Raw genomic sequence first — 23,759 nt, 5'->3', positions numbered from 1 at the left:
CCCCTGATTACTAATTTTGAGGTCTAACAACTTTGCCACGGGAAAGTGTTTTTTTCATTGAAATATTTGAACAGGAGGAGGGTCATATTTTAGAGAAAGGAAATTGTGGGAGGGTCATTTTCGAACGGACAACCTGGGGCAAATATCCCCTCGGTAACAAACTAGTATATCCAATACACTTGGTGCTTCATTGTTTGTATGTTGCAAGTTTCTTTCTTGCGTCAGTCTTCTGGCGATGTTTTTTTTCAATCAGGTACTGATGGTGCGGTTTCATCTCAACAGACACACTGTTACTATACTACATTATAAACAGGGTTGACCCTGCATATTATTTTGACACCAAAAGTGACTTTGCCTCGCGCTGGAACTACAGTTCTTAGATTCAGACAATATTTGGCCACCAGTTGTGTTACAGGTCCAAGCACATGCTGGTACACAAAAAAGAGTAATAAAAATGATAGATTTGACGAAAACAGCTGTTATATTATAAGTCTTGTGGTCTCGGGTAGAGCGAGATCTCGTGCATGACACGTAACATCCAAATATGTAGATAAGTCACTGTCACATGGGGTATTTTTTCCCGCCATTCACAAACACGGAATACGACTTCGAAACATGACATATTTTGTACTTTGTAGGCCTAATTAGGAGTGGGATTTAGTGTATAAAAGGGAAGATTTTTAAAGATTTCGTCAGTCAACCTGGGGACTCACTGGATGCTATAACTTTTAGAGGGAAAGAGTAATCCATACTCTTGCAACTTCGTAGCCAACTTCTCTACCCTCACTGACCCGGCAAGCTGCACTGTCGATGTCACTGGCAAGCCCGTCTGTCTGGTTCGATAAATGTGATGGTAGTAGATGTTATACGAATTGCGAGCAGTATAGCGAGGAACGTGTAGATACTATATGATTGCGGTAGTAGAGCAAGGAACGAGCTTGAGTAGATGCTATATGATTGCAGTAGTATAGCGAGAAACTTGCAAGACTTCCCGACGGACCAAACTGTTGTTTGTGTATTTTTTATTTTTGTTCGAAATGAATGTGACGTTGTCAGTCTAAACGTACTTGCTGTGCGTACTAAATTATATTTATTGGGTGTGCCAGTCGCTAAACTTGCGGCGATCACCCTAGACTTTACTCAACATAATTATATACATTGTACAACATGTTGCACTTCGACTTGAACTCAAGGGCTATTTATTGGTTGGACAGGGAATTGAAGAAGTTCTGCCGGTAAATAAATATCACACAGAGGGCCGAGTGCAACAGGAGTAAAATATCGTTGAAAACCTTTAATTTGTACAAGGATGACAAAAATCCCCCCTGTGGGGCCCTGTTGTTCGAAATTTAATACAGAAAACCCGCGCCATGATGACTCAATGACCGTTTCAATTTGACTGTGGACATGGCATTGGTACGTACACACTATTGATGCATGCCACAGGGATCCGGGATGACATGGCCCATGGGCGAGATTTGGCTATGATTTGCTCCGTGATTGGATGATACATTGTTACAATTTCTTCATCTGACATATATTTACGTTGTATTCTGCATCTCTCAATCTGACGTGACAAAAATATAGTAATATTATCCAACAAAGACTGTCCGTCACTCACTCACTCACTCACTCACTCAGCACAATGTAGGTTCACTGGCGTTGGTGAAGCTTCGTGTGAGAAAGTAATGACAAAAGAGAGATACAAACTGTGGCAAATAACAACAGAGGATACAGTAATTTACCTCGGAGGTAGAAGAGATGCCTCCAGACACAGAAGTCTATTCAAATTGCATGGTTCGCCACACCGCGCCGTAGCAAACCACAGCCTGTTTTACGGCAACGTTCTTAACGCGCCTCCCACTGGCCATGGATGCATTCATATATTTCGAAACGTAGTGGTAGAAATAATAACTCTGGTTTGCGAGAATGGGTTCGTAGTGGCCACAATTCCAACACGGCAAATACCTTATATATCCAACTGTACCTTGATCGATGTAATACATCACACGATACCTCCACCCGGCCCTCATGGTATATTCAAACTGCATGGTTCGCCAGCTGCAACACGGCCAACGTCTTTTATATTCAAAAGTAACTGGACGTCGAGCGACGTCATGTACGTCACAATATGAATAGCCAATCATTACAAACTACAAATTAAGCATTCGGTTGTCGTGTCATGCGCATCTTCGGTACAGTTGTCTTTTGGGGGTGTTTACAAACTGTAATTTGTCACTAAAATGTAAAAATTTCGCGGTTTTCAACATCATGTGTAATCCCCCAGTATATCTAAGTTTGATGTGTTGTTTTGTACCGATTTAGATCTATTTCTGTTTCTTGAACTGCATATGGATGGACATGTGACTCGGACGAACGCTAGGCATTACCACCGAAGATGAGCAGCTTCAAGTTCGGCCGGAAAGTACCTCCCTCCAAGTAGGAAATATAGCTTGACACAGGCACCTGTGTATATACAAAGATAATTTGACACAGACACCTGTGTATATACAAACGAAAGCATGTAGCTAGACATGGCCGCGTCGTTGGCTTTCGGGATCTTCCTAATATGGACCCTACATCGACCACCAGCAGCATCTCTAGATCGATTGGAAAGCCAGCGTCAACGAAAACCTCTGGGTTGATAGACACTGTCCACACTGTCGCGTGACGTTGATTTATTTTGCTAATGCATAAGCTATTGATGCAGACACTCAGTACACACAATCGTGGAATTTGACATCACAGTACACAGTACAACCGTTCTAGCAGTTATTTATAGATGCCGGTTATCTGAACATCTTTATATATATTAATTTTAACATAAACACTCTGACAAACCTTTTTAATACACTTATTACATGTATAAAGCCATTGCAGATGTAGACAACGGGATGCAATCCTCAAGAAAATATAAAAGAACTTCAATTAAGCTTTTTTGTTTCACAGCTGTACACGAGTGACATGTCTTCAGTGTGTACATTTGTGTATGTTTCATCCTACTGTGTGCCGTGACCGTGTGTGTCTGTTTAAGTTAGTTTGATATTTAGTATGAACAGGAAGAGACAGTAGACCTAATTTAACCCTATATCATGTCATCAGGTCTTAGTACAAAACTGCGCATTTCTACTGCTAGTATTGATGTCGTAGAAAATGTAATAGACAAACCAAATTAACATAGACTGTATATTAAACAGTTCACGTGACATAAATAGTTCTAAAGACTGACTGTAAAGATCATTCGGGGTCACTATTATATACCTATCGTATGAAACTACACCGGAAAAGAGGAACACATACATGGCTGGACTCCCATGATCGACTCTTAAAATAATTTTAAAAAATAAGCTCGAAGATATGACAAGACAAAACAATTAAACACGTACACATGAAGGTAGCATACTTCTTAACCTGTTCATATGTAACGGTTATCCTGCAGGTAGAGACAAACAAAGCATGTACAAATTAAACTCACCTATTATTAATATTACTGTATATATCACCAGAGGACAGAACACTTTGAAGTGTTTCTCCTTGGGTCCTTCACAGCAACCCATCGTTGTCGAAACGTCTATGTCAAATTTGCCGAGATCAAGGGCAGACAACCTAGGAACACATATATTGTGATGGTTCCATTTTGATTAGTCAACATCATAGCCAAATCACCATGGACGCGTCACTTGGTGATGAATTAACTGATCACTGTGCATGAATATTCATGAATAACTAACATATCGCAGTGATGGCCACTGTTTATGTATCATATACTAAATATTACATATATACGTACTATCCCCCTCTTCAACAACTTAAACCATTTTCAAAGTTAGCATTAACCACTATTAATCACTCTAATAAACATACCACTACTACATTAACCAGATGTAAACTGAATGCCTCCCGTAAGGGCAAAACCATTGTTCCTAATACATATTGTTGGAATGTAAAATTCTGAGCTCTGGCTATCATACATTATGTACCCCTCAATTGGAAAATGAATTATATGTATGTGAAATTTGAAGCTTGCATACTTAGGGTATAAACTAATTATCGAAAAACAACTAATTATGCAAATGACCCAGTGTGGTCATAAGCTGCACGAACAAGCTTTAAAGGACACATCATTTTTGATGTTAATTAGATGTATACCAAATTCTTACCAATACCATGTGGAAAATGTGAAGCAAGTTTCATTGAATCGAGGCAGAAAATTTTGCGATATTGTGTCCACAGACAGAGACAGACAGACAGAAATGCACGTACACAAACAGACAGACAGACAGACAGACAGACAGACAGACATGCACGTGCACGTACACAAACACACAGACAGACAGACAAACAGACAGACAGACAGACAGACAGACAAAATCATTAATTTACCCCACCCCCGTACGGGAGGTAATAAAAATGTATGCTTTAATTTAATGTCGATTACATTCTGGAGTTTCTGAAGAACACTGGACACAATTCAACGTTTTTGCTGGGCATGATACATAATTAAGCAAGGTATTGAGCGCTTTGCTACCATCAGTCCATCAATCCATTCAGCCATCTATCCATCTACCCATCCTTCAGTCAAATGATAAAACACCAATTTCTAGTACGACAAAAAGTTCAGAAGTCTGTACCGTTAGAAAGCTTTGGATAATAGATTAGTTTATAAATTCTTTGCCATAGTAGTTTTAATTCAAAGACAAAGACAGCACATGAGAATACACACTCACCATGTAAGACTAATTTGTCATTGAATATTTCTGGAATTGGCTTTATGTAAGTTGAATATGATATGTAGGTAGGCGAAAGTCCATTCAGAGATTACTTTTGGAATTAAAATACATATGCACATCATTGTTGTGTGACCTTCACGATATGGCCTAACTCTAAAAGCTTAATAGCTAGAGTCCTCACTTGAGTGTCTCCACCTATGTTATCCATGATTAACCTTCAGATAAGACCTTGAACTTTGACCTTAACCTCTATATTCAAGGTCACATATACCTCTCATATACATGGACTGGTTTCAACCAAAACTGGCATAACTGTCAATTTATGTACATCAGTTTTATGACTTTCATGATGTGACCAAGATGTTTGTTGTATAAATTCAGCATGTGAATTAGTAAGTTGACATGTTGAGGTTATGTCTTTAATGAAGCCCTGTTAAACATAACAACCATAATAAAGACAGCCTATAATTTAAATGTCTACCTTGTATCATGGGTGTAAACTAGGCAGGATTGCCATGCCAATGAATGGCATATATACTGTGTGATTAGGCAAAAAAAGGAATTGTTTCTGGTCAGGACATTTTGTCTAAACTTGTGAGACGACGCGATTTATTAAAATTCAAACCTGTAACTAAATATACTATTTATGACAGTCACTCTTCTTTTTATAAAGTACTTTAGAGCAAGTGTGTTTGTGGGGCAGGTGGCATTTGCTTGTTCATGATTGGCTCTGCAGTTGTCCAGTGAAGTAGCAGGGTGGGTTTTTTATGTTTTCATCCGGATCTGCAGACTGCATGGGCAGGACAAACACAAAAAGACCGACGCAAGGGTATTAAAGTGATGCGCGCACTGACCAGAAACAATTCTCACATTTTTTGGCCTTATGGTCATACCATTACTGAAATGTAGGGATCGAATCCTTACGCAGATCTTTCTCGTTTTTCATCAGATGATAATGAAGTAGGTTCATAGCTACAGAACATTTAGTTTGAATGTCTCTGACTTTGTTCCATGGCATTGCATGACGCCACTTTTTCAAAACAAATTCTGCATTTTTACTAGTTGAGAGTTGGAGTTTTTTCTTGCCGCAGCGCATTCTATAATTATCAATCTTATAACAGACCCATGGTTCTATTCAGTCGTGGCATCAAATCCGCGCCTAGATGTTTTGGATACGAACTTGATAAAGACTTAAAGATATTAACTGGATGCATACTAACACAGATGTAGCGCCATTTTGGTGGCGACGTGGCTTGTTTTGATTAATAAATATTTAACTAAATGCACACTAAAACAAATCCACACAAATGGGGAATTCGGCATGATGTGTTTTGACAGCATAAAACACCTCGCACCAATTTGAATCACATGTACTTCATTAAAATTCATTATCTGTATTTTACCGCTTGCATTAAATTAGAAATCTGTAAAGGACCATCGTTCGGTTCACCATCAAATGTCACTTAACAAAATTACAATTGGTCACGTGTACCTAAGTTTATGGCATGATCGACAGCCACTATATACCATTATATTTCAAAGATTTATATATATAAAACAACTAACACAAACATGGAAGTGCCCAAAGTTCACTATTTATCAAACCAATGTACATGTAAGAGGTAAGTTCCACACCCATTACCACCAAGCACACAGAACAGACAAATTTTGTGTAAACTCCAGGGTATAAACTCACCTAATATAACTGTATAAATCACCAGCAGACATAACATTACTTTAAAACACCTTCCCCTGCGTCCTCCACAATCCATTGTTGAATCAACGTTGGCCTATGCTAAGTTTTGCGGAGACCACAACAGGAGGATGCCAACTGCTTATGAGAACACGTATTTTGTTACCCACAGTATACTCTTTGACCTGTGATGATAAATTTCACAGTCATACCTACGTTGACAGGTTCAATAGGGAGCAATGAATGATATTTTAATTTTCCATAAACCATAAACCATAATACCATAATTCAAATTGACGTGATGGGATTAGTGTTGGCCACTATTTTTAAACAATATGTAATATATATATATATATATATATATATATATATATATATATATATATATATATATATATATATATATATATATATATATATATATATATATATATCAATGCAACAATTGAGGATAAATTTCACTTTCGGCTGGTATGTCCTTTGTACAACGAGCTTAGAAAAAAATATATTCCCAAATTCTACCACTACCAACCAAATATGGATAAATTTGTACAATTATTGAACACAAATAAGACAGAAATTACCCGTAATGTCAGTAAATATCTATTTTATGCTTTCAAATTACTCAATGATGCTCACTCTGTAACATAACACACCTTTGACTGTAAATGTACTTTTCTGTTCTGACTTAATGCACGTAGGGCCGGTGGTCTATAGTGCAAAATAAAGATTATATATTATATATATATATATATATATATATATATATATATATATATATATATATATATTACATATTGTTTAAAAATAGTGGCCAACACTAATCCCATCACGTCAATTTGAATTATGGTATTATGGTTTATGGTTTATGGAAAATTAAAATGTCATTCATTGCTCCCTATTGAACCTGTCAACGTAGGTATGACTGTGAAATTTATCATCACAGGTCAAAGAGTATACTGTGGGTAACAAAATACGTGTTCTCATAAGCAGTTGGCATCCTCCTGTTGTGGTCTCCGCAAAATTTAGCATAGGCCAACGTTGATTCAACAATGGATTGTGGAGGACGCAGGGGAAGGTGTTTTAAAGTAATGTTATGTGTGCTGGTGATTTATACAGTTATATTAGGTGAGTTTATACCCTGGAGTTTACACAAAATTTGTCTGTTCTGTGTGCTTGGTGGTATTGGGTGTGGAACTTACCTCTTACATGTACATTGGTTTGATAAATAGTGAACTTTGAGCACTTCCATGTTTGTGTTAGTTGTTTTATATGATCATATTTATATATAAATCTTTGAAATATAATGGTATATAGTGGCTGTCGATCATGCCATAAACTTAGGTACACGTGACCAATTGTAATTTTGTTAAGTGACATTTGATGGTGAACCGAACGATGGTCCTTTACAGATTTCTAATTTAATGCAAGCGGTAAAATACAGATAATGAATTTTAATGAAGTACATGTGATTCAAATTGGTGCGAGGTGTTTTATGCTGTCAAAACACATCATGCCGAATTCCCCATTTGTGTGGATTTGTTTTAGTGTGCATTTAGTTAAATATTTATTAATCAAAACAAGCCACGTCGCCACCAAAATGGCGCTAGGAGTACATCTGTGTTAGTATGCATCCAGTTAATATCTTTAAGTCTTTATCAAGTTCGTATCCAAAACATCTAGGCGCGGATTTGATGCCACGACTGAATAGAACCATGGGTCTGTTATAAGATTGATAATTGTAGAATGCGCTGCGGCAAGAAAAAACTCCAACTCTCAACTAGTAAAAATGCAGAATTTGTTTTGAAAAAGTGGCGTCATGCAATGCCATGGAACAAAGTCAGAGACATTCAAACTAAATGTTCTGTAGCTATGAACCTACTTCATTATCATCTGATGAAAAACGAGAAAGATCTGCGTAAGGATTCGATCCCTACATTTCAGTAATGGTATGACCATAAGGCCAAAAAATGTGAGAATTGTTTCTGGTCAGTGCGCGCATCACTTTAATACCCTTGCGTCGGTCTTTTTGTGTTTGTCCTGCCCATGCAGTCTGCAGATCCGGATGGAAACATAAAAAACCCACCCTGCTACTTCACTGGACAACTGCAGAGCCAATCATGAACAAGCAAATGCCACCTGCCCCACAAACACACTTGCTCTAAAGTACTTTATAAAAAGAAGAGTGACTGTCATAAATAGTATATTTAGTTACAGGTTTGAATTTTAATAAATCGCGTCGTCTCACAAGTTTAGACAAAATGTCCTGACCAGAAACAATTCCTTTTTTGCCTAATCACACAGTATATATGCCATTCATTGGCATGGCAATCCTGCCTAGTTTACACCCATGATACAAGGTAGACATTTAAATTATAGGCTGTCTTTATTATGGTTGTTATGTTTAACAGGGCTTCATTAAAGACATAACCTCAACATGTCAACTTACTAATTCACATGCTGAATTTATACAACAAACATCTTGGTCACATCATGAAAGTCATAAAACTGATGTACATAAATTGACAGTTATGCCAGTTTTGGTTGAAACCAGTCCATGTATATGAGAGGTATATGTGACCTTGAATATAGAGGTTAAGGTCAAAGTTCAAGGTCTTATCTGAAGGTTAATCATGGATAACATAGGTGGAGACACTCAAGTGAGGACTCTAGCTATTAAGCTTTTAGAGTTAGGCCATATCGTGAAGGTCACACAACAATGATGTGCATATGTATTTTAATTCCAAAAGTAATCTCTGAATGGACTTTCGCCTACCTACATATCATATTCAACTTACATAAAGCCAATTCCAGAAATATTCAATGACAAATTAGTCTTACATGGTGAGTGTGTATTCTCATGTGCTGTCTTTGTCTTTGAATTAAAACTACTATGGCAAAGAATTTATAAACTAATCTATTATCCAAAGCTTTCTAACGGTACAGACTTCTGAACTTTTTGTCGTACTAGAAATTGGTGTTTTATCATTTGACTGAAGGATGGGTAGATGGATAGATGGCTGAATGGATTGATGGACTGATGGTAGCAAAGCGCTCAATACCTTGCTTAATTATGTATCATGCCCAGCAAAAACGTTGAATTGTGTCCAGTGTTCTTCAGAAACTCCAGAATGTAATCGACATTAAATTAAAGCATACATTTTTATTACCTCCCGTACGGGGGTGGGGTAAATTAATGATTTTGTCTGTCTGTCTGTCTGTCTGTCTGTCTGTCTGTCTGTCTGTTTGTCTGTCTGTCTGTCTGTCTGTGTGTTTGTGTACGTGCACGTGCATGTCTGTCTGTCTGTCTCTGTCTGTCTGTGGACACGATATCGCAAAAATTTCTGCCTCGATTCAATGAAACTTGCTTCACATTTTCCACATGGTATTGGTAAGAATTTGGTATACATCTAATTAACATCAAAAATGATGTGTCCTTTAAAGCTTGTTCGTGCAGCTTATGACCACACTGGGTCATTTGCATAATTAGTTCTTTTTCGATAATTAGTTTACCCCTTAAGTATGCAAGCTTCAAATTTCACATACATGTAATTCATTTTCCAATTGAGGGGTACATAATGTATGATAGCCAGAGCTCAGAATTTTACATTCCAACAATATGTATAAGGAACAATGGTTTTGCCCTTACGGGAGGCATTCAGTTTACATCTGGTTAATGTAGTAGTCGTATGTTTATTAGAGTGATTCATAGTGGTTAATGCTAACTTTGAAAATGGTTTAAGTTGTTGAAGAGGGGGATAGTACGTATATGTAATATTTAGTATGTGATACATAAACAGTGGCCATCACTGCGATATGTTAGTTATTCATGAATATTCATGCACAGTGATCAGTTAATTCATCACCAAGTGACGCGTCCATGGTGATTTGGCTATGATGTTGACTAATCAAAATGGAACCATCACAATATATGTGTTCCTAGGTTGTCTGCCCTTGATCTCGGCAAATTTGACATAGACGTTTCGACAACGATGAGCTGCTGTGAAGGACCCAAGGAAAAACACTTCAAAGTGTTCTGTCCTCTGGTGATATATACAGTAATATTAATAGTAGGTGAGTTTGTACATGCTTTGTTTGTCTCTACCTGCAGGATAACCGTTACATATGAACAGGTTAAGAAGTATGCTACCTTCATGTGTGTGTTTAATTGTTTTGTCTTGTCATATCTTCGAGCTTATTTTTTAAAATTATTTTAAGAGTCGATCATGGGAGTCCAGCCATGTATGTGTTCCTCTTTTCCGGTGTAGTTTCATACGATAGGTATATAATAGTGACCCCGAATGATCTTTACAGTCAGTCTTTAGAACTATTTATGTCACGTGAACTGTACAGTCTATGTTAATTTGGTTTGTCTATTACATTTTCTACGACATCAATACTAGCAGTAGAAATGCGCAGTTTTGTACTAAGACCTGATGACATGATATAGGGTTAAATGTCTACTGTCTCTTCCTTTTTATACTAAATATCAAACTAACTTAAACAGACACACACGGTCACGGCACACAGTAGGATTGAAACATACACAAATGTACACACTGAAGACATGATACTCGTGTACAGCTGTACTGCTGTGAAACAAAAAAGCTTTGAAGTTCTTTTATATTTTCTTGAGGATTGCATCCTGTTGTCTACATCTGCAATGGCTTTATACATGTAATAAGTGTATTAAAAAGATTTGTCAGAGTGTTTATGTTAAAATTAATATATAAAGATGTTCAGATAACCGGCATCTATAAATAACTGCTAGAACGGTTGTACTGTGTACTGTGATGTCAAATTCCACGATTGTGTGTACTGAGTGTCTGCATCAATAGCTTATGCATTAGCAAAATAAATCAACGTCACGCGACAGTGTGGACAGTGTCTATCAACCCAGAGGTTTCCGTTGACGCTGGCTTTCCAATCGATCTAGAGATGCTGCTGGTGGTGGTCGATGTAGGGTCCATATTAGGAAGATCCCGAAAGCCAACGACGCGGCCATGTCTAGCTACATGCTTTCGTTTGTATATACACAGGTGTCTGTGTCAAGTTATCTTTGTATATACACAGGTGCCTGTGTCAAGTTATATTTCCTACTTGGAGGGAGGTACTTTCCGGCCGAACTTGAAGCTGCTCATCTTCGGCGGTAATGCGTAGCGTTCGTCCGAGTCACATGTCCACATGGAGTTCAAGAAACAGAAATAGAACTAAATCGGTACAAAACAACACATCAAACTTAGATATACTGGGGATTACACATGATGTTGAAAACCGACATTTTAGTGACAAATTACAGTTTGTAAACACCCCCAAAAGACAACTGTACCGAAGATGCGCATGACACGACAACCGAATGCTTAATTTGTAGTTTGTAATGATTGGCTATTCATATTGTGACGTACATGACGTCGCTCGACGTCCAGTTACTTTTGAATATAAAAGACGTTGGCCGTGTTGCAGCTAGCGAACCATGCAATTTGAATATACCATGAGGGTGGAGGTATCGTGTAATGTATTACATCGATCAAGGTACAGTTGGATATATAAGATATTGGCCGTGTTGGAATTGTGGCCACTGCGAACCCATTCTCGCAAACCAGAGTTATTATTTCTACCACTACGTTTCGAAATACAAACATGTATATGAATGCATCCATGGCCAGTGGGAGGCGCGTTAAGAACGTTGCCGTAAAACAGGCTGTAGTTTGCTACGGCGCGGTGTGGCGAACCATGCAATTTGAATAGACCTCTGTGTCTGGAGGCATCTCTTCTACCTCCGAGGTAAATTACTGTATCCTCTGTTGTTATTTGCCACAGTTTGTATCTCTCTTTTGTCATTACTTTCTCACACGAAGCTTCACCAACGCCAGTGAACCTACATTGTGCTGAGTGAGTGAGTGAGTGAGTGAGTGACGGACAGTCTTTGTTGGATAATATTACTATATTTTTGTCACGTCAGATTGAGAGATGCAGAATACAACGTAAATATATGTCAGATGAAGAAATTGTAACAATGTATCATCCAATCACGGAGCAAATTATAGCCAAATCTCGCCCATGGGCCATGTCATCCCGGATCCCTGTGGCATGCATCAATAGTGTGTACGTACCAATGCCATGTCCACAGTCAAATTGAAACGGTCATTGAGTCATCATGGCGCGGGTTTTCTGTATTAAATTTCGAACAACAGGGCCCCACAGGGGGGATTTTTGTCATCCTTGTACAAATTAAAGGTTTTCAACGATATTTTACCAGATCCATGTGATACTCCTGTTGCACTCGGCCCTCTGTGTGATATTTATTTACCGGCAGAACTTCTTCAATTCCCTGTCCAACCAATAAATAGCCCTTGAGTTCAAGTCGAAGTGCAACATGTTGTACAATGTATATAATTATGTTGAGTAAAGTCTAGGGTGATCGCCGCAAGTTTAACGACTAGCGACTGGCACACCCAATAAATATAATTTAGTACGCACAGGAAGTACGTTTAGACTGACAACGTCACATTCATTTCAAACAAAAATAAAAAATACACAAACAACAGTTTGGTCCGTCCGGAAGTCTTGCAAGTTTCTCGCTATACTACTGCAATCATATAGCATCTACTCAAGCTCGTTCCTTGCTCTACTACCGCAATCATATAGTATCTACACGTTCCTCGCTATACTGCTCGCAATTCGTATAACATCTACTACCATCACATTTATCGAACCAGACAGACGGGCTTGCCAGTGACATCGACAGTGCAGCTTGCCGGGTCAGTGAGGGTAGAGAAGTTGGCTACGAAGTTGCAAGAGTATGGATTACTCTTTCCCTAAAAGTTATAGCATCCAGTGAGTCCCCAGGTTGACTGACGAAATCTTTAAAAATCTTCCCTTTTATACACTAAATCCCACTCCTAATTAGGCCTACAAAGTACAAAATATGTCATGTTTCGAAGTCGTATTCCGTGTTTGTGAATGGCGGGAAAAAATACCCCATGTGACAGTGACTTATCTACATATTTGGATGTTACGTGTCATGCACGAGATCTCGCTCTACCCGAGACCACAAGACTTATATAACAGCTGTTTTCGTCAAATCTATCATTGTTATTACTCTTTTTTGTGTACCAGCATGTGCTTGGACCTGTAACACAACTGGTGGCCAAATATTGTCTGAATCTAAGAACTGTAGTTCCAGCGCGAGGCAAAGTCACTTTTGGTGTCAAAATAATATGCAGGGTCGTCAACCCTGTTTATAATGTAGTATAGTAACAGTGTGTCTGTTGAGATGAAACCGCACCATCAGTACCTGATTGAAAAAAACATCGCCAGAAGACTGACGCAAGAAAGAAACTTGCAACATATAAACAATGAATCACCAAGTGTATTGGATACACTAGTTTGTTACCGAGGGGATATTTGCCCCAGGTTGTCCGTTCGAAAATGACCCTCCCACAATTTCCTTTCTCTAAAATATGACCCTCCTCCTGTTCAAATATTTCAATGAAAAAAAAACACTTTCCCGTGGCAAAGTTGTTAGACCTCAAAATTAGTAATCAGGAGGTCTCAAAGGGTCGCCGCTTGTGCGACGACGCGATTTTTTTTAAATTCTCAACAAACCTGTAACTAAATCTACTTTTTATGACAGTTACTGTTCTTTTTAAAAAAAAAATACTTTAGAGCAAGTGATATGTGGGGCAGATGTCATTTGCTTGTTCGTTCATGACTGGCTCTGCAGTTTTCTTCACTGAAGTAGGGAGAGTTATGTTTGTGTTTCCCCCCCGATCTGCAGACTAGATTGGCTGGACAAACACGAAAAAAGAAAACGACACGAGTGTGGACTGACCAGAAACAATCCTCTCTTTTTTGGCCTTATGGTCATATATATTTAAATATTGATTACTGAAATGTAGGGATCGAATCATTTTGCAGATCTTTCTGATTTTTGATCAGATGATAATGAAGTAGGTCCATAGCTACAGAACATTTAGTTTGAACGTCTCTGACTTTGTACCATGGCATTGCATGACGCCACTTTTTCAAAACAAATTCTGCATTTTTACTAGTTGAGAAAGCGTGTTTTGCGTTGATAATAGTGTTTTTTTGTAACCAGGTTTCCACTTCAGGAGAATATGACAAGCCAAGAAAATCGTACATATCTTTCATCATTTCAATTGGCCTCGTTGCCAAATCCTCGTAACGCACTAATTTGTATTTTCCTTCAATTCCTGATAAACCTGATCTTGAATTGCTATCGCGAGATTTTTAGCGAGATTACGGCAATAATCTGTGACCTCGTCCACGGCCATTTTTCTTCTTGCAAAATCTCTGTTCTGTTCTTTGATGGTATTTCTTGAGTGAAAGACGGCACGGGGATCTCTGACAAGATGGATGATTTTAATGTTTAAAGTCGGATCGAGAGCGAAGGACCGCAGAAGATTTAAATCATATATGCGAATGACCTTTGCTGCAATGTGATCATGTGATTGACAAGATGGCGTCAGAATATCCATCACATTTTGTGTTGACAAAGAAATGTTTTTGAACGTATCAGTTCTGTGACAAATTGAAGTATTGTTCAAAGCGATTGAATGTGAGCAGCCAGGTTTTAGCAATGACAACCATGGGTGTGTTTCAGAGAAGTCACAATGGAAAAACTTGGATAGGACATCTACTGACAAGGTATCAAACAAAGAATCCGATATTTTCCTCTGTAAGGCCATTTGAGTCCACGTCATTAGAGGTTCATAACTGTAGAAGAATCTTGGATTTTGGTTGAAATATTCTCCAAGGAAAGAAGATCCAGTTCTTTTGCTGGCGAATATCAAGACGTGTAGTTTCACCCTGTCCCCATCTCCTGTTGTGATGTTTCTACTGTTGAATGTTCCGTTGTGTATATGAGTGTCGATGTCCATATTCATATATCGATTGGTTTTGTGCACAATTGCAACTGCAAATGGAACAAAATTGAATACATGTTAGGCAACTATTTAATGTGCTTCTGTAGCCCTAGTATTTCTAATTTGAATCCCACAGAGAGTGGATGGAGTGATACCTGCCATATGAGAACAGCATATTGTTATGGTAGAATATGTCTACTGATAACTTTCCCTGAAAATCAAAGTTCTTCAATTCTTTCCAAACTAGGTTGCCATATGGAAGCGTTCCTAGTCTTTTAAACCAAAATAAATTTAGGGATTCACCATCTTGTTTTCAAGTTCCATAGAGTTAAGACAATATTACTTAATTACAGTATTTATTGTAAATACTGCATCAAACATGACGAGTATCATCTATTAAAGCAATATGTCTACATCAATTATATTATTTTGCAATCAGAAATATAGTTGAATCTCCCTGAAATGTTTTTGGTTTTGTTGTTTTAGCCCGTGGCCTTTTAATACAGTTCTGAAATAAATTAATTGCTGTCATACACTATTTGGCGGCCAAATTAAATTCTAAAACTGACTTCAAAACTTTGGTTGATTGATTTTGACGGAGAATAGGTTGGAGTTTTTTCTTGCCGCAGCGCATTCTACAATTGTCAATCTTATAACAGACCCATGGTTCTATTCAGTCGTGGCATCAAATCCGCGCCTAGATGTTTTGGATACGAACTTGATAAAGACTTAAAGATATTAACTGGATGCATACAAACACATGTAACAGATGTACTCCTAGCGCCATTTTGGTGGCGACGTGGCTTGTTTTGATTAATAAATATTTAACCAAATGCACACTAAAACAAATCCATACAAATGGGGAATTCGGCATGATGTGTTTTGACAGCATAAAACACCTCGCACCAATTTGAATCACATGTACTTCATTAAAATTCATTATCTGTATTTTACCGCTTGTATTAATTTAGAAATCTGTAAAGGACCATCGTTCGGTTCACCATCCAATGTCACTTAACAAAATTACAATTGGTTACGTGTATCTAAGTTTATGGCATGATCGACAGCCACTATATACCATTATATTTCAAAGATTTATATATATAAAACAACTAACACAAACATGGAAGTGCCCAAAGTTCACTATTTATCAAACCAATGTACATGTAAGAGGTAAGTTCCACACCCATTACCACCAAGCACACAGAACAGACAAATTTTGTGTAAACTCCGGGGTATAAACTCACCTAATATAACTGTATAAATCACCAGCAGACATAATATTACTTTAAAACACCTTCCCTTGCGTTCTCCACAATCCATTGTTGAATCAACGTTGGCCTATGCCAAATTTTGCGGAGACCACAACAGGAGGATGCCAACTGCTTATGAGAACACGTATTTTGTTACCCACAGTATACTGTTTGACCTGTGATGATAAATTTCACAGTCATACCTACGTTGACAGGTTCAATAGGGAGCAATGAATGACAATTTAATTTTCCATAAACCATAAACCATAATACCATAATTCAAATTGACGTAATGGGATTAGTGTTGGCCACTATTTTTAAACAATATGTAATATATATATATATATATATATCAATGCAACAATTGAGGATAAATTTCACTTTCGGCTGGTATGTCCTTTGCAGAACGAGCTTAGAAAAAAATATATTCCCAATTTCTACCACTACCAACCAAATATGGATAAATTTGTACAATTATTGAACACAAATAAGACGGAAATTACCCGTAATGTCAGTAAATTTCTATTTTATGCTTTCAAATTACGCAATGATGCTCACTCTGTAACATAACACACCTTTGACTGTAAATGTATTTTTCTGTTCTGACTTAATGCACGTAGGGCCGGTGGCCTATAGTGCAAAATAAAGATTATATTATATATATATATATATATATATATATATATATATATATATATATATATATATATATATATATATATATATATATATATATATATATATAATATCATGAACCATACAGTTCTGTTCCAAATATTGCGAAGAGACTGAGCTCCTCTTCATCGGTGGGTCTCCAGTTCTGTCAAACAAATCAAGTTATGTTACACTTTAAATCTACACACCAGATAAAACCTACCGTCAACTACTTGAATCATTATGGATAAGAAACTTGATACACTCACCAATGGCATCAATAGAAAACAGTAACATAGCAACCAGTAGTCACCAGTACTCCACAGCTGGCTGAGTGTAATATTCATACCATTCCAGGACAAGAACACAATTTTGCATGACAATAACCCTTGTCTTCAGTATTTACAGTGAAACAGAACTTGATTTGTTTGACAGAACTGGAGACCCAACGATGAAGAGGAGCTCAGTCTCCTCGAAATATTTGGGTCAGAACTGTATGGTTCATGATATTATTTATATATAGAACCTCAGTGTAAAGTTATATATATATATATATATATATATATATATATATATATATATATATATATATATATATATATATATATATATATATTATGAAAATGACTAATTGATGTTAATGAGATGCTTTCAAAATTCTTACCATTACCATGTGGAAAATGTGAAGCAAATTTCATTGAATCGATGCAGTAATTTTTGAGATATCGTGTCCACAGAGAGACAGACAGCCAGACACGCACGTACATAAACACACCGACAGACAGACAGACAAAACCATTAAATTACACCCCCCCCCTTATGAGAGGTAATAAAAATGTATGCTTTAATTTAATTTTGATTATATTCTGGAGTTTCTGAAGAACATTGAACACAATTGAACGTTTTTGCAGGGCATGATACAGAATTAAGCCAGGTATTGAGCGTTTTGCTACCATCAGTCCATCAATCCATTCAGCCATCTATCCATCTACCCATCCTTCAGTCAAATGATAAAACACCAATTTCTTGTACGACAAAAAGTTCAGAGGTCTATACCGTTAGAAAGCTTTGGAAAATAGATAAGTCTTTAAATTCTTTGCCATAGCAGTTTTAATTCAAAGACAAAGACAGCACGTGAGAGAATACACACTCACCATGTAAGACTAATTTGTGATTGAGCATTTGGGGAGTTGGTTTACGTAAGTTGAATCTGATATGTAGGTAGGTGAAAGTGCATTCAGATATTGCTCTTGGAATTAAAATACATATGCACATCATTTTGTTGTGTGACTTTCATGATAATGGCCTGATAGTAACCATAGTGATACATAATTCACATTTCCCATGCTATGAAAGCTTAATAGCTTAATAGACTCCTCACTTGAGTGTCTCCACCTATGTTATACATGATTAACCTTCAGATAAGACCTTGAACTTTGACCTTAACCTCTATATTCAAGGTCAAAATACAAAATGTACTCAAGAGTTCACGTATACCTCTCATATACATGGACTGGTTTCAACCAAAACTGGCATAACTGTCAGTTTATGTACATCAGTTTTATGACTTTCATTATGTGACCATGATGTTGTATAAATTCAGCATGTAAATTAGTAAGTTGACATGTTGAGGTTATGTCTTTAATGAAGCCCTGTTAAACATAACAACCATAATAAAGACAACCTATAATTTAAATGTCTACCTTATATCATGGGTGTGAACTAGGCAGGATTGCCATGCCAATGAATGGCATATATACTGTGTGATTAGGCAAAAAAGGAATTGTTTCTGGTCAGGACAGTACATTTTGTCTAAACTTGTGCGACGACGCGATTTTTTAAAATTCTCAACAAACCTGTAACTAAATCTACTTTTTATGACAGTTACTCCTCTTTTAAAAAAAAAATACTTTAGAGCAAGTGATATGTGGGGCAGATGTCATTTGCTTGTTCGTTCATGACTGGCTCTGCAGTTTTCTTCACTGAAGTAGGGAGAGTTATGTTTGTGTTTCCCCCCAGATCTGCAGACTGCATTGGCTGGACAAACACGAAAAAAGAAAACGACACGAATGTGGGCTGACCAGAAACAATCCTCTCTTTTTTGGCCTTATGGTCATATATATTTAAATATTGATTACTGAAATGTAGGGATCGAATCATTTTGCAGATCTTTCTGATTTTTGATCAAATGATAATGAAGTAGGTCCATAGCTACAGAACATTTAGTTTGAACGTCTCTGACTTTGTACCATGGCATTGCATGACGCCACTTTTTCAAAACAAATTCTGCATTTTTACTAGTTGAGAAAGCATGTTTTGCGTTGATAACAGTGTTTTTTTGTAACCAGGTTTCCACTTCAGGAGAATATGACAAGCCAAGAAAATCGTATATATCTTTCATCATTTCAATTGGCCTCGTTGCCAAATCCTCGTAACGCACTAATTTGTATTTTCCTTCAATTCCTGATAAACCTGATCTTGCTATCGCGAGATTTTTAATGAGATTACGGCAATAATCTGTGACCTCGTCCACGGCCATTTTTCTTCTTGCAAAATCTCTGTTCTGTTCTTTGATGGTATTTCTTGAGTGAAAGACGGCACGGGGATCTCTGACAAGATGGATGATTTTAATGTTTAAAGTCGGATCGAGAGCGAAGGACCGCAGAAGATTTAAATCATATATGCGAATGACCTTTGCTGCAATGTGATCATGTGATTGACAAGATGGCGTCAGAATATCCATCACATTTTGTGTTGACATAGAAATGTTTTTGAACGTATCAGTTCTGTGACAAATTGAAGTATTGTTCAAAGCGATTGAATTTTGGCAGCCAGGTTTTAGCAATGACAACCATGGGTGTGTTTCAGAGAAGTCACAATGGAAGAATTTAGATAGGACGTCTACTGACAAGGTATCAAACAAAGAATCCGATATTTTCTTCTGTAAAGCCATTTGAGTCATCGTCATTAGAGGTTCCCGACTGTAGAAGAATCTTGGATTTTGGTTGAAATATTCTCCAAGGAAAGAAGATCCAGTTCTTTTGCTGGCGAATATCAAGACGTGTAGTTTCTCCCTGTCCCGATCTCCTGTTGTGATGTTTCTATTGTTGAATGTTCCGTTGTGTATATGAGTGCCAATGTCCATATTCATATATCGCTTGGTTTTGTGCACAATTGCAACTGCAAATGGAACAAAATTGAATATATGTTAGGCAACTATTTAATGTGTTTCTGTAGCCCTAGTATTTCTAATTTGAATCCCATAGAGAGTGGATGAAGCGATACCTGCCATATGAGAACAGCATATCGTTATAGTAGAATATGTCCAGGGATAACTTTCCCTGAAAACCAAAGTTCTTCAATTCTTTCCAAACTAGTTTGCCATATGAAAGCGTTCCTAGTCTTTTAAACCAAAAGAAATTTAGGGGTTCACCATCTTGTTTTCAAGTTCCATAGAGTTAAGACAATATTACTTAGTTACAGTATTTATTGTAAATACTGCATCAAACATGACGAGTATCATCTATTAAAGCAATATGTCTACATCATTTATATTATCTTGCAATCAGAAATATAGTGGAATCTCCCTGAAATGTTTTTGGTTTTGCTGTTTTAGCCCGTGGCCTTTTAATACAGATCTGAAATAAACTAATTGCTGTAATACACTATTTGGCGGCCAAATTGAATTCTAAAGCTGACTTCAAAAGTTTTGTTGATTGATTTTGACGGAGAATAGGTTAGAGTTTTTTCTTGCCGCGGCGCATTCTACAGTTGTCAATCTTATAACAGACCCATGGTTCTATTCAGTCGTGGCATCAAATCCGCGCCTAGATGTTTTTGTATACGAACTTGATAAAGTGGTAAGCCATCATTATGTCCTCTCTCCTCTCGGACAGCTCTGTTTGATCTCTTTCTCCAACATATTTAGAACGTATCCTTTGGTTATAACATTTGCTTCCGTTTCCGTGGTCAACATTGTGAGAGCCCATCCACTCTTCAAAAAACTACACAAAACTTTGATGATGCTCTTTGACGTAACAGCAGATTTTGTATGACGCGAAATGACGTTTGCACAAAAGCAAGAGAGCACATATTTACTGAAGGGGAGCTAGGGATGCTAAAATATTGCGTACAAGAGAACGTCATACATGTTGTCTTAATAAGTTATCGAGGAGCCAAAGAAGTTGTCAAGGCGAGTCAAATAAGTTATTGAGGAGCCAAAGAAGTTGTCGAGGCAAATAGGTTATCGAGGAGCAAAATAAGTTGTTGAGACGAATCAAATAAGATGTCGAGGTGCCAAATAAGTTGTTGAGACGAATCAAATAAGATGTCGAGTTGCCAAATAAGTTGTTGAGACGAATCAAATAAGATGTACATAATAATGGCCCTAATAATGTGCCATAGACTTAAAGATATTAACTGGATGCGTGCAAACACAGATGTACTCCTAGCGCCATTTTGGTGTCGACGTGTCTTATTTGGATTAATGAATATTTAACAAATGCACACTAAAACAAATCCACACAAATCGGGAATTCGGCATGATGTGTTTTGACAGCATAAAACACCTCGCACCAATTTGAATCACATGTACTTCATTAAAATTCATTATTGTATTAATTTTGAAATTAGTGAAGGACCATCGTTCGGTTCACCATCAAATGGTCACTTAACAAAATTACAATTGGTTACGTGTACCTTTATGGCATGATCGACAGCCACTATATACCCATTACATTTCAAAGATTTATATATATATATATATATATATATATATATATATATATATATATATATATATATATATATATATATATATATATATATATATAAACATATAAAACAACTAACACAAACATGGAGGTGCTCAAAGTTCAATTTTTATCAAAGCAATGTACATGTAAGAGGTAAGTTCCATACCCGATACCACCAAACACACAGAACAGACAAATTATCTATAAACCCCGGGGTATAAACTCACCTAATATCACTGTATATATCACCAGCACACATAACATTACTTTAAAACACATTCCCTTGCGTCCTCCACAATCCATTGTTGAAGCAACGTTGGCCTATGCCAAATTTTGCGGAGACCACAAACAGGAGGATACCAACTGCTTATGAGCACACATGTTTTGTTACCCACAGTATATCTCTTTGACCTGTGATGATAAATTTCACAGCCATATCTACGTTGACAGGTTAAATAGTGAGCGATGAATGATATTCTCATTTTGCATAAACCATAATTCAAATTGAAGTAAAGAGACCAGTGTTGGCCACTATTGTAATATATATATATATATATATATATATATATATATATATATATACCAGTTTACCCATAATTCATGTGTATTATCAATACAAAACATTCCTTTCATGTATTTGCCTCACCGTTCTACACTATTCAGTTTGGTGTAATACCAAGTGTACGTACTGAGGATTCAGTAAGGTTAGACCTACTTGTAAACAAAACACTTGTTACATGACTATATTACATAAGAGGGCGCTGGCTGGCGATGGCTTCTCTTCAGGTCATCTTCATTGTTGGCGAAATTCATTTTCGGACTCACTCATCGTCAAAATGTTTCAATAAACATGTCTTGTATTATAGCACAATCTATGTGTGCATAGTTTATCACAGACATTATTGTTTGTCTAGAATACGTATCCGAAGGGACTACATCCTGATTTATTAGGGTGACCCAATTTTTTTATGTTTCTCGTTACCAGAGCGACCCAAATTTTCAGCTCCGACATCAAACTAAAAAATACATTAATAATCTCGCCCGCCATAAATATTTTTGCGCCCTCTCTGGCAAGAATAGGCAAGTGTCTGGACTGTTGACGTCGTCATCTACTGTCATGGCAGTACGGTGACGACGACACTTGTTCACGAACAGAAAAATTCTTTCATGGTAGAAGTTAATCAAGTAGGGGTGGGGGGGGGGACTGGAAAATGCCAATTGTGTAGAGAAGCTGGGAAAAGGCTTGTTACCAGGAACTTGATCCAAAAGATATTTTTTTATGTGTTTACTCTTTTTTCAATCGACCGACCGACCGACCGACAGACCCGTAGTTGCCATGAAACAGTAATGAGAAACATAGACAAATTGGGTTATCCTTATCTTCAAGCGTGGTTATTTTTTTATTCTGGAGACAAGTTAATTACAGTGTGTAGCATATTTGAACATTCATTTTCGCAATTAGGCACACTTTAAATAAATACAACAATGAAAATATAAGTACCTTGCTGTACGTTCTATCCTTAGTTGATTCACGTTATGAGTCGAATGGTTCAAACGAGTTTAATACATCAAGACAATCGTGCCTCAATCCGAGGCCGCAACCCTGGACTGCGATATATATTACCCCAGAACTTATCACTTCTCTCGACGTCACCGACTTGACGAGGGTTGTATCTCTGCATTTTCAAACCAAAATAGAACGTCTTTTTCAAGTTTCTCCACTTCTGTCTTTCATAAACGAAGTAGTCTGTACACGTTGCATGTGGTCGGTAGCTATGCTTTCTCAC

At 37.2% G+C, this 23,759-nt stretch overlaps 2 protein-coding genes across 2 annotated transcripts; both read right to left on the bottom strand.

The window, feature by feature from the left end:
* Window positions 1-14,615: 14,615 nt before the first annotated feature.
* On the bottom strand, window positions 14,616-15,326 carry LOC144434220 (carbohydrate sulfotransferase 6-like). Its single transcript, XM_078122674.1, has one exon. The coding sequence runs from the start codon at window positions 15,324-15,326 to the stop codon at window positions 14,616-14,618; it is 711 nt and encodes a 236-aa protein (XP_077978800.1).
* A 4,026-nt stretch (window positions 15,327-19,352) lies between these two features.
* Window positions 19,353-20,363, bottom strand: LOC144434219 (carbohydrate sulfotransferase 3-like). Its single transcript, XM_078122673.1, has one exon. It carries the CDS (start codon window positions 20,361-20,363, stop codon window positions 19,353-19,355), a length of 1,011 nt encoding a protein of 336 aa, XP_077978799.1.
* Between the last annotated feature and the right edge of the window lie 3,396 nt (window positions 20,364-23,759).

This window comes from Glandiceps talaboti, chromosome 4 (assembly GCF_964340395.1).
Source record: "Glandiceps talaboti chromosome 4, keGlaTala1.1, whole genome shotgun sequence".
In the NCBI taxonomy this organism is placed as follows: Eukaryota; Metazoa; Hemichordata; class Enteropneusta; family Spengelidae; genus Glandiceps; species Glandiceps talaboti.
This window is presented reverse-complemented; position numbering and strand designations above follow the sequence as displayed.

Excerpts from the sequence above, each read along its gene's own strand:
- LOC144434220 (XM_078122674.1), bottom strand. The coding sequence starts at position 15,326 with ATGGACATCGACACTCATATACACAACGGAACATTCAACAGTAGAAAC.
- LOC144434219 (XM_078122673.1), bottom strand. The coding sequence starts at position 20,363 with ATGGACATTGGCACTCATATACACAACGGAACATTCAACAATAGAAAC.